The sequence below is a fragment of the Lactuca sativa genome, chromosome 9, assembly GCF_002870075.4.
Source record: "Lactuca sativa cultivar Salinas chromosome 9, Lsat_Salinas_v11, whole genome shotgun sequence".
NCBI classification, from domain to species: domain Eukaryota; kingdom Viridiplantae; phylum Streptophyta; class Magnoliopsida; order Asterales; family Asteraceae; genus Lactuca; species Lactuca sativa.
Window position 1 is genome coordinate 104,961,368 of NC_056631.2, and position 15,401 is coordinate 104,976,768.

The window sequence follows — 15,401 nt, forward strand, 5'->3', positions numbered from 1 at the left end:
AGCAAAGAAAGTATGGGCAATATTCTGCCAGAATGTATACTATGTAGTCTTCCATATGCTATGTATATACTGATGGGGTTGATTTCATATGCCAACACAGTGAATTAATTTTGTTTGATTTCATATACCAACATAGTAAAGGCTTAATATCATATGCCAATATAGATTAGTGAAAGCTACTCATCTTGTTCTAGAAAATTGTTTAACAAGGTAAGTAATTTGTTTGTGTATTAGTTTGGTTCATTTTGTGATTTTGAATTCCAATTTCTATTCTCCCTTGTTATTGTGTATTTGAAATCTAAAATTATATTAGCAGTAAATACGATACTTTTGAATGTATTCTAGGTATTCTGTCAGAATATATTCTGCCATAATAAAATCTATGTATTCTGCTAGAATATATTTTATGTATTCTGCCAAAATATATAAAGTGATAGTTAATTGCAAGCAACATGTTTTTAACCATTATTAGTTTTTGTTGTATTTGTGATAGGAATGGCTGGAAGAATGTGTTGAAGACCTAATACGAATAACTTGAAGAACAAATAATGTTTGAACATACTCACATTTTAATAATGTTCTTATTTTTTAAGAATTTTATTCATTTTTGTTAATATTCTTTTAGAATATGTATAATTATATTAAAATGTATAAGACTAGCTTGTCTGTAAGAATATGTATGAATTTGTATTTAAGTTTGGATGTATAAGAATATATTAGAGTGTTGTTATTTTCCGACCTCAGATTCAAGAACTTTGTTATTTTTCAATAATATTCTAATAGAATAAAATTTTGAAAAAGCATCATTCTAACTAAAAAAATATTCTGACAGAATAAAATCGGTTATGTTTACAAATTATGTTAGAATTAAAATTGAATTAATTAAAAAAATTCATATTTTTAAAATTAGGAGAATTAATTATCCATAAATATCCGAAAATTTCCTTTTATAATTGTAGTTAATTGTCCAAAATACCCTTTTGCTAAATTTTTTATGATTATATGGTACATGCTACCCCATTGTAATATCATATACTCTCAAATCATGTCCATTGATGAATTCTATCCGTTGGTCCAGATTTGTGTATTTTGGCACACAATAGTTAGTAAAAACAAAATAACCTAACCCTATATATATATATATATATATATATATATATATATATATATATATATATATATATATATATATATATATATATATATATATATATATATATATATATATATATATATATATATATATATATAGGGTAGTTAAAAGTCCATTTGAGACGGAATTATTTTTATAAGAAATGTGGCATGTTTTTGTTTATACATTTAAGAAAATTTTGAGGCCAATACTAACACAACCCATGATAATTTAACATAGGTTTAATTAGAAAATTTTAACAGCTTTAATCTAATCAAAAGGACCAATAATGTGACAAATTTAAAACTAAGTAACCATTGATGTATAAGGTTTGCTATAAAAAGACCATTCATGAAAGAAAAAAAAAATCTTAATGCTTATTTTCGGAAGAAAAAAAACGACCATTTATGAAAATTTGTCTTACTTTGAAAATATACTGTACTTTAGATAACCAAATATATGGGGGTAAAATTCAATTTGTCATTTTTTATGAAGATGTTTCATTTCAATTTGTTTCCTAGATTTTCCAAATGTGTTTTGCATCTCTATAAAAATAAATTCGAAAAAAAAAAAAAAAAAAAAAAAAAAAAGAAGCTAGACTAGGTACCTAGAATATCTGTTTGTCATGTGTTTAAAGTGATATTATCTTGAATTAAATTATGTAATCAAAATGTTGTATATTGAACTTCTGAAAATCCAAATATTAGACGAAGTAGTTGCACAAGGATTGTTGCAAAACATAGCTTCACTTTAAAATCTTCACATATTTATGCGAACGCCATCTACTTTTTTTTTACTATTCTCTTACACAACCAAATCAAATCCAATCATTTTTTATAAAAATTAGTTTCTTTCTCTTCAACATCCATAACTCAATTAAACCCTATCTTTTACTTTCATTAGAAATCCAACTCAATCCATTTTTTATATTTAAAAGATGGATTAAAAAAAGTATATCAATATTGGTATCATTTTGTAAAGAAAAAGTAATAACGTATTTTGGTATATTTTATTTAATTTTTACATAAAATAAAATATAGTTATTAATAAAAGTAAATTTAATTAGAAAATTTATTGAACTCTAATAGTAAATGATAGAAACGTTGGTTGGTTTGATTTAAAAAAGTGTTGATCCTTTGTGAGCTTGGGTTGTTCTTCCGACCTAAATCACCAAAAATCATTTAGTTTTTTTTTTTAATTAAGAAATGGTTTGTTTGATTTAACATGTTGTGTATACACAACATGCAAACACAGATTTTCAGATCTAAATGTAACAAAAGTACACACTTCCAAGGTGGACAAAATGCAATATGCACTAATCTAAATATTCATTAACCCAATTATAACATTTTTGAGTGGGACAAGAATACATTTTTTGTCTCACTAGTTGTTTTTTATTCTTGTTTGCCATGCTCTCCATAAGCCTTACATCATAATTAATCAAACTCGAAACTTTTTTTTTATGGAAGATGGAATCAAACTTTTTCAAGCCTCATCAAGATACATACATACATACATGCATACATACATACATAGACATAGACATACACAAACACATACACATACAACATAAAAGCAAATAGAATGTGAGATAAATATAAATAAACATGAACAACCAAAATCCATTAATACTTTAATCAAAACACTAATTCCACATTTTTACCAAATACTTGATGAAGAAATCTAATTAGAATATCCTTCTGGCATGTTACAAAATGCTTTGATCATACAACTGCATGCATCCAACAGCTGCAAATACTCATCTGCTCCATCAACAAGGCACTGCATATACATAAACATAAAATCGCATTTAATCCAAAAAGATTATGCAAAAAAAAAATAAAAAAAAGTTTATTGATAAAAAAATAAATACCTTATCGGATTCACCAAGTTTCCTACATATTCTTGCTTTTTGTTCATCAGACACATCATCAGATTCAACCACCAAATCAAACAACTGAAATTACATTTACATCATATGAAAGGATTCATTTGAGACACAATTCAACATATTAAATATTAATAATCATATCAGATTATGATTATGGTCAAAGTCAAAGTCAAAATGTTGACCTGGGAGAGAATCTGGCTGACTGGATACCCCTCTGCAATAACATTATTCACTTGTTTGTTTGCAGAGTCAAATGAACCACTTTTACAAGATGCAAGAAGATCCCCAACAACTTCCTGAGGGACAACCTGATGAATGTTTATCAATGAAAAGACATAAATACCCTCCTCCTCCTCGACCTTATTGTTAGAAATAGCCCTAGAAAGTTAAAAATTTAAAGTTACCCCTGAAACACTAATCAAGTCCTTGGAAGAAATTGAGGATCCGAATAAACGAGCAGCTCCCTGTGAAAAATTGAAAAGATTATTATTGTAATAACAATTTTTTATAAATTATATTTAAAATATTAAATTTTAAATATAATTTATGAAATAAAATAAGTTGTAATCATTATTACCTGTAAAAAGGTGATAGCTCTACGAAGATCTCCTTGAGATATGGAACTTAAGGTTGAGAGAGCCTAAAACCATAACCAATCACATAATAATACAAATTATTAATTTATTATAACATATAAATAATAATTCAAGAAGATAACTTAATAGCAAAAAAAAAAATGTATAGTGAAAACCTCAGAGTCCAAGTTAAGCCCTTCCTCATTGCATATATGTAGCACACGAGTGCTCATGATTTCTTCTGAAAGTGGCTTAAACCTAAACTTAGCACATCTAGAAGCAAGAGGTTCTATGATCCTGTATCATTTGATCAAAAAAAAATGGAAAATTGAAGATATAAAAACAAAAACGAAAAAAGGAGAAAGAGAAAGAGAAAGATGAAGTAGAAAACAACACAAACCTGCTGATGTAATTGCATATGAAAAAGAATCTTGTTACTTTTGAATAGGTTTCCATAGTTCGACGTAAGGCATTCTGCAATATAAAGAACAACAGATTTATTATTTATATAACTAGTTGTATAAGTGTTGAATAATTAGGGAAGAAAAAGATAGAGAGAGTTGCCTGAGCATCTTCAGTCATGGAATCAGCTTCATCAAGGATGATGATCTTGAAAGGTGGACAAGGATAACCATAGCCCCTATATCAACATAAGCTACAAGGTTTAATCGAACTGAGGTATGAATTATGATATGAGTTATGAGAAAATCGAAGTCAATTGAAGTATCTTTGAGGTAGATTGTATTTGTGTTTTGTATACCCTTGATGTCCAGAACCAACAGCAACTGCAGCGAAATTCTTGATTTTAGTTCGAACTACATTGATTCCACGCTCATCGCTAGCATTCAGCTCAAGAACCCTAGATTTGTATAGTTCAGGACTGTAAAACAAAAAAAAATGGCATTCAATAACAAGCGTATGTCTCTTCGGATAAAACTATTGTGTTGCATTTCTAATTCTACCTGTTTGTTTATCATCAAAAGTAGAAAGGAGGTCAAACAAAGAAGAAAGAAGTTCGAATATAGGTACCCGTAGAGCTGGTGAGCAATGGCGAGAGCAGTGGTGGTTTTGCCGGTTCCAGGTGGGCCATAAAAGAGCATGTGTGGACACTGTAACAATAAATCAACTCGACTCAGTAACAGAGATCAGGAAAAAACCCTAAACTCTTTTACCCCATGATGTTCCATTAATTCGGAGAGTATAAATCATGGATTTTGAGTTCCAATGGTGTAATTGATGGGGAAAATAATATCAAATTCGAGTTGAAATGAGTAAATGAGCCCGTTTGAAAGTCATAGATCGATAAATCGGAATTTCTCTCGAAATTGAAATGGAAAACCCTAGAAAAAATTGTTTGATGATAGAAGCGGCTTTTACATTGGTGGTCTCGAGCGTGTTGGTGAGGACTCGGACAACTTCGTCTTGGTGGGCAACATCCTTAACTCGTCTGGGTCGGCTGAAACATCGATTTTACATACATACATACAACAAAACGTAAATCAACTGATGAGAAACAAAAAGGAAATAGAGATTAGGAGAAGTTTGGTTACTATTTCTCGACCCAAGGTTGAGAGCTCTGCAGCAATGGCGCCATCCCCTCTCACACTCTTAAGTTTCCCGCGCTTTTGTTTTTGTTTGAGGAGGAAAAGTGATGAGGATGAATCGGTTTGGTTCTAATTATACAGGGTCAATGGGACGAACAATGAACCCTCCCCTCTGTTTGGTATTTGTGGTTTGAATTTCTTGTACCCTTCGTCCTTGTGCAAGTTCGTAAACGATTTTTTTGGGTTTTAAGATTTTTTTTGGGTTTCTTTACAAGGTAACACACTTCTTAAACCTATTACTCCCCGATTTAGTCCTGATGATCAACTAGGTTAAGTTTTTGTGTGTGTACACGTTTAGTCATTATATAAGGAAACAGGTAGGAGTAATTTCACTTCTATTCATATGTAACTGTACATCGACTTTTATACAAGAGTTGTACATCGACTTTTATACAAGAGTTGAGAACTGTAGAAGAGATATTCTCTCATGTATCTACGCTATATCTATTTGACTGGAAATATACAATACTCTCATTTATATGACTAAGTCTATACACGTGTATATGACTAAGTCTATATTTATAAAACTATTGTTATTACCCCCCAGCAAGCTCAAGGACGGGATGAACTTGAAGCTTGGAACGCAGAAACACAACTCTATCTTTGCCCAAGGGTTTTGTGAATATATCGGCCACTTGGGACGATATATGGCATATTTGAAGTTGTCCGGCTTCTACTTGCTCTCTAATGAAGTGGAAATCCAAAGCGATGTGCTTGGAACTTGTACTAATTACCGGAATTTTTGTCATGAATATAGCTCCTACATTATCACATAACAAAATTGGGGAAATGGTGATAGGAGCTTGTAGATCACTGATAAGTTGTTTCAGCCACAGAAGTTCTGCAGTGGTGTAGGCTAAAGATCGATACCCAGCTTCGGTGCTTAAGCGGGCAACAACTTTTTGTTTTCGGGAGGTCCAGCTAATCAGATTAGATCCATGAAAGATAGTAAATCCATACTGAGAACGACTATCATCAGGATCAGAATTCCACCCGAATCCGAAAAGGCATGTAAGCCTTTAGCTGTGGTAGGTTTGAAGTGTAGACCATGATTTAGTGTTCCTTTGAGATACCTCAGAATCCGTTTGACAGCTTGCCAATGACGAGTTGTTGGTAAGTGCATGAATTGACACACCCGGTTCACGGAATAGGCAATGTCTGGTCTTGTAATCGTGGCATATTGAAGAGATCCCACGATTTGGCGATATAACTTTGGATCTGAAAATGGATCACCATCTTTGACAAGTCTTGTATATGGGTCTGCCGGAGTGGTCATGGGTGATGCTTGGGACATATTGCTTCTATTGAGAATGTTAGTTATGTAAGCTTGTAGTGATAACTTGAGACCGGTGTTAGATCTTTTGATTTGAAGACCAAGGAAAAAATTTAAATTGCCCAGATCTTTGAGAGAGAATTTCTGATGTAATGCAGTAATGAACTTTTGAAGATGAACTGCATCGGAACCTGTCACTATTAGATCGTCAACGTATACTAGAACATAGATAGTGACCGTAGAAGTAAGGTGAACAAACAATGAAGTGTCAGATTGGCAAGCACGAAAACCATTTGAGACAAGATATGTTTTTAGCTTTGTAAACCAAGCTCTTGGAGACTATTTGAGTCCATACAGTGCTTTATGCAGTTGACATACATAATGAGGTCGAGTTTTGTCTTCAAACCCTTTTGGTTGCTTCATATAAACTACCTCCAACAAATCACCATTAAGAAACGCATTATTAATATCTAATTGTCGGATAAACCATCCTTTTGAGAGAGCAATAGAGAGGACCAATCGAATTGTGGCTGGTTTGATTACAGGACTAAACGTATCAAAATAGTCCACTCCTTCTTCATGAGTGAACCCTTGAGCTACCAGTTGAGCTTTGTACCTTTCAATCGTGCCATCAGCTCATTTCTTCACCCTGTAAATCCACTTACAACCAACAATATTAGTGTTAGTGGGACAGACAACCAGGGACCATGTGTTATTTTTCATGAGAGCATCATATTCTGCTTTCATCGCATCTTGCCAACATTTGTGCTTAATAGCTTGAGAGAAGAGACGTGGTTCAGTATTAGATGATTGAGAAAGAACCGTATGAAAATATTTTGGTTTGAGAGAGTTAGTACGAGCCCTTGTGACCATCGGATGTTGTGATGTATCCGAGGGACGAAAAATAGAGGTGGGATATTGAGTGACAGCAGATTCTTGAGACGGAAGCGATGGACTTGGAGATGAGTAATTTGTGTTCTGTAGGTTTTGAGTAGGTGGGCTTGTGGGCGAGGAAGATGGGCTCGAAATTGGATGGTTTAATGGGGTAGAAAACGAAGTGGGCTCAGTGGAAATGGGTTGTTGGGTATCAATGTTGGCTAGGACTGATGGTGTATTTTCAGGTTGAGATGAACTATGTGATTTTTCAACTATGGGTACATTTTGATAGGGAAATATAGCTTCATCAAATACAACGTGACGGGAGATGTATATCTTGGATGTGATTTGATGATAACAAATATAACCCTTATGGGACGCACTGCAGCCTAAGAAAATACATGGTTTAGAACAAAAATCAATTTTGTGTGAGTTGTATGGTCGTAGATATGGATAACACAAACAGCCAAAGGTTTTTAAGAATTTATAATCTGGAATTTTATGATACAACCTCTGATATGGTGACTCGTAGTTGAGAATGGGTGTAATGGTACGGTTGTGTAAGTATGTGGCTGTTTTGAACGCATGTTCCCAAAAAAATTGAGGAAGAGAAGATTGAGCCAAAAGAGTGAGTCCTTTTTCAATTATGATGCGATTTCGGCGTTCTACAACCCCATTTTGTTCTTGGGTATGGGGGCATGAAACTCGATGAATTATACCATGAGTGTTAAGGAAAGTGGATACATTTCTATATTCTCCTCCCCAATCAGTTTGTACACTTTTGATATCACTTGAAAATTGGGTTTTTATCATGGTTTTAAAGTTCAAGAAAATGGGATAAACTTGAGACTTTTAGGATAGAAAATAAATCCATACAAACTTGGTACAATCATCAATAAATAACACGAAGTAACGATGACCATTCAAAGAATAAACAGGTGATGGTCCCCAAACATCGGAATATATTAAATCAAAAGGTTTTGAAGAGGTAACATGAGAAACTGGAAGATGCAATTTATGATTTTTTCCTAATTGACAAGAGTCACAAATATTAGGAAATTTATTGGAAGAAACGGGTAATTTAAATGTAGACACTAAACGACGAAGGATAGGCTCGTGTGGGTGAGCTAATCTCTTGTGCCATCCATGTAAGGATATACGACTGCTTTGAAGAACCATAGGAGACTGTTGTGATTTGTATGAGGACAGTCGATATAAGCCTTCATGTTTATCCCCGCGGAGAAGAGTTTGCCCCTGCAATGTCTTAACAGAACATGTTTTAGGGCAAAATTCCATGAAAACATTATTATCATCTGTTAATTTAGAGACACTAAGAATATTTTTGGTTAGTCCAGGAACAACAAGCACATGAGGCAATTTGAGATTAGGCAAAGAGCATGAGCCAACATGAGAAATAAACAAATGGTTACCATTTCCCACTTGGAGTTTATCATCACCTACATATGGAGCAGCATTGTTCAATTTGGTGATATCTGGAGACACATGATCTGTTGCTCCAGTGTCAAAATACCAGGAGGGATCAATAGCAGTGGATGAGTTGTGAGTCAAGTTTGCTTGACGTTGATGATTTCTGGGATTTAGTTTTCTGGATGGAAAATCAGTTTGGTTCCCCTCTTTGCCAGCAGTCAATGGCCTCATGACCTGCCTTGGTACACAGTTGACATACAAGTCGTTGCTTCCTTTGGTCTTGATTGCGGGAGGCATTGAAGAAGTTTGTGATGGGTTTTGGACATAAGAACTTTACCTATGTGCACATACAACCCTATAGCTTGGATCTAGGTTTCACTAATTGAACATGCAACATATCCAAGACTCTCATGGCTAGATCTAATGTAGACAAACAATCAAAACATATGAAAATAGATCTAGAATGATACCTTGAGTTACTTGCTTGAAAACCTTCTTCTTCTTGGAGCTTAGAGTCACAAATGTCACTCCTCTAATGGATTACAAACACCAACTAGCAAGAAGATGATTTGAGAGAGATGAAGAAGAGGGAAATCGGCTCTAGGGTTTCTCCAATCACAATGGTGGCCGATTTCCTCAACCCTATGGGTCTATTTATACTGTGAGCTCCTAGGGTTTTACCCTTAAACCCTAATTGGATAACTTAGCCTCAAAGCAATCCAAATCCCTTCCTAGATAAGCCCTTGGATGATTTCTAGGTGATCCATATCCCTAAAATCGTCCAACCCTATATCCATAAGGATTATCAGCTCAAAATACAACTTTCACACATTTGACAGTTTATACCCCTTTATTCAGTTAATCTCTTTAAGTCACCAAATTAATTCCTAATTAATTTATGACTTATATTAATCAAATAATATTATTATTCCTTTAACATATTATTCTTATAATATATTAATAATAATATCTCTTCTCTCTAAATCACCCTATCAAGTTGCTACGGTGAAGGCAACCCAAAAGGACCATGCACAACCGGGTCAAGTACTTACCAAATATAGTTACAGCCTTAGACACTAATCCAACAGTCTCCCACTTGGATAAGTCTAGTAACTATAAACGCAAACACAATCCGATTAGCAATCGTAGCTCTCAAAGACGCTGTCAACTATGATCATATCAGTAACCTGTACTTTAGATAAGGGATCGTATAGTCCTCTGTTTTGATATCATGCAAACGATTTCATAAGACATTGTCATATTCATTGTCCAACAACTATTTTCTCGATCTCAGATTTATTCGACATAGAACTTAATTGAACACATCAATTCAGTCCTGACTGGGCCCGACACATAAGTCAAATCAAATCATTGAGCGGCCGTGATATCGCTTTTACTCTCTTCGAATAAAAGTAACAGATAAACTTCGACTTATATGCATTTACTTATCGACTAATCAACTATACACAACAATGCGTTTTATAACATCAATTTACTGATGCGGTTTCACATTATCAATGTACAACCAATTAGTAAATAATAAACCATATATCTAGGTTTAAGACCATATGATATTATCGTCTTTCGATCACTCCAAAGTGATTTCAGCAAGCGCGGGTTTATTCCAATGCTCAAAACTTGTTCATAAGCACTCATGAACGTTGCAACAAACCTTTGCTATGTCTAATACCATTTAGACAATCTACACTCCAATTCACAACAATCTTCATTCATACCTACTTCCAACATATGAACGATTGTGGATAGTTTGAATAATTCGATTATTCTTAATGAACTCAATTATTCTGGAAGTCAAAACATGCAAAGTGAAACAATAGCTAAACAATTAACATAAGACAATAACAATACTTATAAATAATACTCCTTTATTTAATCACCAAATGTCAATTACATTTATCTATTACACGTTTCTAATACTATCTAATCTAAACTAATATCATCCTTCAGCCCAATACTCCTAGCATGCTGTAAGTGCTTAACCCTGCTCAGTCCCTTCGTAAGCGGATCTGCTGGGTTATCTTCCGATGATATCCTCTTAACCACGAGGTGTCCTTCTTCTACTCGATGCCTAATAAAGTGATATTTTCTGTCGATATGCCGAGATCTACCATGATCCCTTGGTTCCTTGGTCAAGGCAACCGCTCCTTCATTATCACAGAAAATTTCCATGGGCTCCTTTATGGCAGGCATAACTCCAAGATCGCCAATGAAGTTCTTCAACCATATTGCCTCCTTTGACGCTTCGCTCGCTGCAATGTACTCTGATTCGCACGTTGAATCAACTACAGTTTCCTGCTTGGAACTTTTCCAAGTTACTGCTCCTCCATTAAGGGTAAAGACCCATCCCGACTGCGAACGGTCATTGTCCCTATCGGTCTGGAAACTGGCGTCACTATACCCTCACACCCTCAAGTCATCACTCCCTCCGAGGACTAGAAACCATTCCTTGGTCCTCCGAAGGTACTTAAGGATGTTCTTGACAACAATCCAATACGCTCTACCAGGATTCCCTTGATATCTACTAACCATGCTCAAAGCGAAGGCTACATCGGGTCGAGTACAAGTCATAGCATACATGATCGAGCCAACTGCGGAAGCGTAAGGTACTCGGCTCATCTCAGCTATCTCGGCTTCGGTACTCGGACTTTGAGTCTTACTCAACTTGGTATTACTCTGTATCGGTAGTTCTCCCTTCTTCGAGTTTTCCATACTAAAACGTTTTAGTACCTTATCTAAGTAAGTATTCTGACTAAGTCCTATTAGTCTCTTACTTCTTTCTCTCACTATCCTTATTACCAAAATATAGGAAGCCTCTCCGAGGTCCTTCATAGTGAAGCACTTCCCGAGCCAGGACTTTACCTCTTGCAGAGTCGGGACGTCGTTTCCTATGAGCAGTATGTCATCGACATACAAAACGAGAAAGCTAACTATGCTCCCACTGGCTTTAACATATACACATGATTCATCTTCGCTTCATACAAATCCAAACTCTTTGACTTTCTCATCAAAGTAAAGATTCCATCTGCGAGACGCTTGCTTAAGTCCATAAATGGACTTCTCAAGCTTGCACACTCTATTTGGATGCTTCGGATCAACAAAACTCTCTGGCTGAGCCATGTAAACATCCTCAGCCAACTTCCCATTAAGGAAAGCGGTCTTGATATCCATTTGCCATGTCTCATAATCATGAAATGCGGCAATAGCTAGCATCACTCTAATAGATTTTATCTTCGCAACTGGTGAGAAGGTCTCATCATAGTCAACTCCAGGAGTTTTGAGTAAAGCCCTTCGCAACCAATCACACCTTGTACGTGTGCACGTTTCCATCCATGTCAGTCTTCTTCTTGAAGATCCATTTGCACCCAACTGTCTTATGTCCGGGCACATTGTCAACCAAATTCCAAACTTGGTTGTCATACATGGACTGAATCTCGTTGTCCATTGCCTCTTTCCATTCTGCAGACTCCGGGCCTACCATGGCTTCCTTATAGCAATTAGGTTCATCTAGATTTATTAGTGTACTATCACTAATATACGTGTCCCCTTCGGTAGTAATATGAAAACCATACAACTGGGGTTGAACTCTAACTCTTTCAGAACGTCTAAGAGGTAATGATTCGTCAATTGGTTCAACTGGAGTTTCCTCCTCGGGTTGAGCGCCAGCGGTAGAGGTTCCTTCATCACTCGACTCTTGAATCTCTTCAAGATCGATTTTCCTCCCACTATCTCCTTGGCTTATGAGTTCTCTCTCTCGGAAAACCCCTCTCCTCGCAACGAAGACTACATTGTCACTCGGTCTATAGAAGAGATATCCAAAGGATTTTTGCGGGTAGCCGATGAAAATACATCGCTCACTACAAGGTTCGAGCTTGTCATGAGTTTCTCGTCTTACGAAAACTTCACAACCCAAAACCTTGATATGTGCCAACGAGGGAGCTTTCCCTGTCCACATCTCGTGAGGTGTTTTGGCAACCTTCTTTGTAGGGACTCGGTTAAGGATATGGGCGGCAGTCGCTAAGGCATACCCCCAAAATGAGATAGGTAGTGAAGCACGACTCATCATAGAACGAACCATGTCCAACAGGGTTCGATTGCGCCTTGTTACTACACCATTCAACTGCGGTGTCCTAGGTGGCGTCAATTGTGAAACTATTCCACATTCCTTGAGATAGTCGTGGAATTCAAGACTTAGGTACTCTCCTCCTCGACCGGATTGAAGCATCTTGATTTTCCTACCCAATTGATTCTCCACTTGATTCTTGAACTCTTTGAACTTTTCAAACGTTTCAGACTTGTGCTTAATTAAGTAAATATACCCATATCTACTATAATCATCGGTGAAAGTCACGTAGAAGCGGTTTCCATCATTTGTGGTGGATCTAAAGGGTCCACATACATCGGTATGTATGAGATCCAATAAACCCTCACCCCTTTCACATGTGCCAGTGAAGGGTGACTTGGTCATCTTTCCAAGTAAACAAGATTTGCACGTGTCATCTTCCCTAAGGTCGAATGACTCCAACACTCCATCCTTTTGGAGTTGGGCTATGCGCTTCTTGTTGACATGTCCAAGACGACAATGCCACAAAGACGCTTTATCCATACTATTGGAAGAATCTATACACAACACATCATTTCCTAGGTTATCTACAACCATAACAGTTTCATAAATTCCATTACAAGGCATAGCTTCAAAGTATAAAACACCATTTAGATAAGCATAAATAGAACCATTCATATTATTAAACGAATATCTAAATCCTTGTCTAAACAAACTATGAAATGAAATGATGTTTCTTGCCATATCTGGCGAGTAGCAACAATTATTTAAATCTAGACCTAATCCATTACTTAGCACTAAAGAATACACTCCAATCTTGGTAACATGCAACAATCTTATGTTTCCCATGATTAGATTTATTCTTCCTTGCTCCACATCTCTATCTCTTCTTAGTCCCTACAAGTCAGAACAAATGTGGTAACCACATCCTGTGTCAAGAACCCAAGAAGTAGTGTGAGATGAATTACTAGATTTAATTGTGTATATACCTGCAAAAGATGGCTTGATCTTTCCATCCTTGATGGCTTGCAGATATTCCGAGCAGCTTCTCTTCCAATGCCCTATCTTGTGGCAATGATGGCACTCTGCCTCCTTCAGGTTAGGGTTGGGCTTAGCGGGATCAACTTTGGTCCCACTAGAAGAAGAACCATCTTGGGACTTTCCCTTGCGGTGGCTCTTTGGAGGAGCCTTCCTCTTCTTGCCCCTTCCCTACCCTATAGCCAAGACAGCAGCAACGGTTGGTGTGGGAGTTGGTGCAATAGACTTGTCCTTTAGGTTGCTCTCAGCAGTCCTTAGGAGTCCTTGGAGCTTGCTTAGGGTGACCTCTTCCTTGTTCATGTGGTAGGTCATCCTAAATTGGTTGTAGCATGAAGGCAAGGAATGAAGAACAATGTCGATGGCCAAATCCTCCCCAAAGTTAACATTTAACTTGCGAAGACGATCAACATATCGTTGCATCTTTTGCAAGTGCACAGTCAACGATTCTCCATTTCCCATCTTAGCGGTGATCATGTTGGTGATGATCTCGTAGCGCTCTTGCCTCACGCTTTGGTGGTACCTCTCCATCAAGTTTTGATGCATTTCATACGGATACATGTCCTCATAGGACTTTTGGAATTCTTGGTTCATAGTGGCTATCATGATGCAATGAACTTTCGTTGCATCACGTTCGTGTGTCTCAAAGACAGCCATCTCTTCGGGAGTAGTGATTTCCGGGTTGACCTTCTCGAGCTTTTCGTCGAGGACATACTCTTTGTCCTCGTAGCGTGCAATGGTGCAAATGTATCTTATCCATTCGCTAAAGTTTGTACCATCGAAGTTCACCTTTTGGCAAAGACTCATTAAGGTGAATGAGTTAGCAGCAAAGTTGTTTGCGTTCGACATCTACAAATAGAAAGGACAAAGTTTGATTAGAATTTGGATCCCTAATTAAACACCCAAAATGAAAAATTAGGGCTAGGACCCAACAACATTATTTACATATTAGAAAAAGGATGTCGTAATCCAATCATGCAAATAATTTGGAGGTAAGTGAATGACAATTCACTAATTCTTCACCACGAAAACATAACCTTAAGTTTTATTGAGAATTCATAGATTTTAGAGATTCATTGAACTTTTCAATGGCATGTTTAAATCTCGATATGCCCCTCTAGTTTGTGACTGGGATACCGAGGATCACAAAGCGGGTGTGAATTACCATGCAAATCTACATGGTGCCTTCATTGTTACAATCATCTATTCGATGTGCCGGTAAACCACACACGCTCCATCGAACTATGATAAACAATGAACCACCCTTTTCCACCTTTGCTTAGAACCAATTAGTGTGCCGGTAAACCACACACGCTCCACTAACTTCTTCGCAAGGGTGCAAAGTGCAATTTCATGGGATTGCATCAATTCACTTTTCCTTAAGTAACCAAGATTGGGAATTTTATAAAATAGTTTAGTTACTTCATAGTTTCATTATACTTATTAATGAGGAGAGAGAGTTGCCCTATCCTACCCGTTCGGCTAACGACCCTCCACCGGTCAAGC

The 15,401-nt window shown here is 36.2% G+C and overlaps 1 protein-coding gene across 1 annotated transcript; it reads right to left on the reverse strand.

Annotated features, from left to right (window-relative positions):
• Positions 1-2,702: 2,702 nt before the first annotated feature.
• Positions 2,703-5,359, reverse strand: LOC111905574 (replication factor C subunit 2). The gene is made up of 12 exons (XM_023901267.3): positions 5,149-5,359; positions 4,976-5,054; positions 4,628-4,707; positions 4,359-4,478; positions 4,163-4,238; positions 3,999-4,072; positions 3,775-3,895; positions 3,601-3,663; positions 3,428-3,487; positions 3,206-3,331; positions 3,006-3,089; positions 2,703-2,914 (listed from the first exon to the last, which is right to left on the reverse strand). The coding sequence occupies exons 1-12, from the start codon at positions 5,190-5,192 to the stop codon at positions 2,816-2,818; spliced, it is 1,026 nt and encodes a 341-aa protein (XP_023757035.1). The 5' UTR covers positions 5,193-5,359; the 3' UTR covers positions 2,703-2,815.
• Between the last annotated feature and the right edge of the window lie 10,042 nt (positions 5,360-15,401).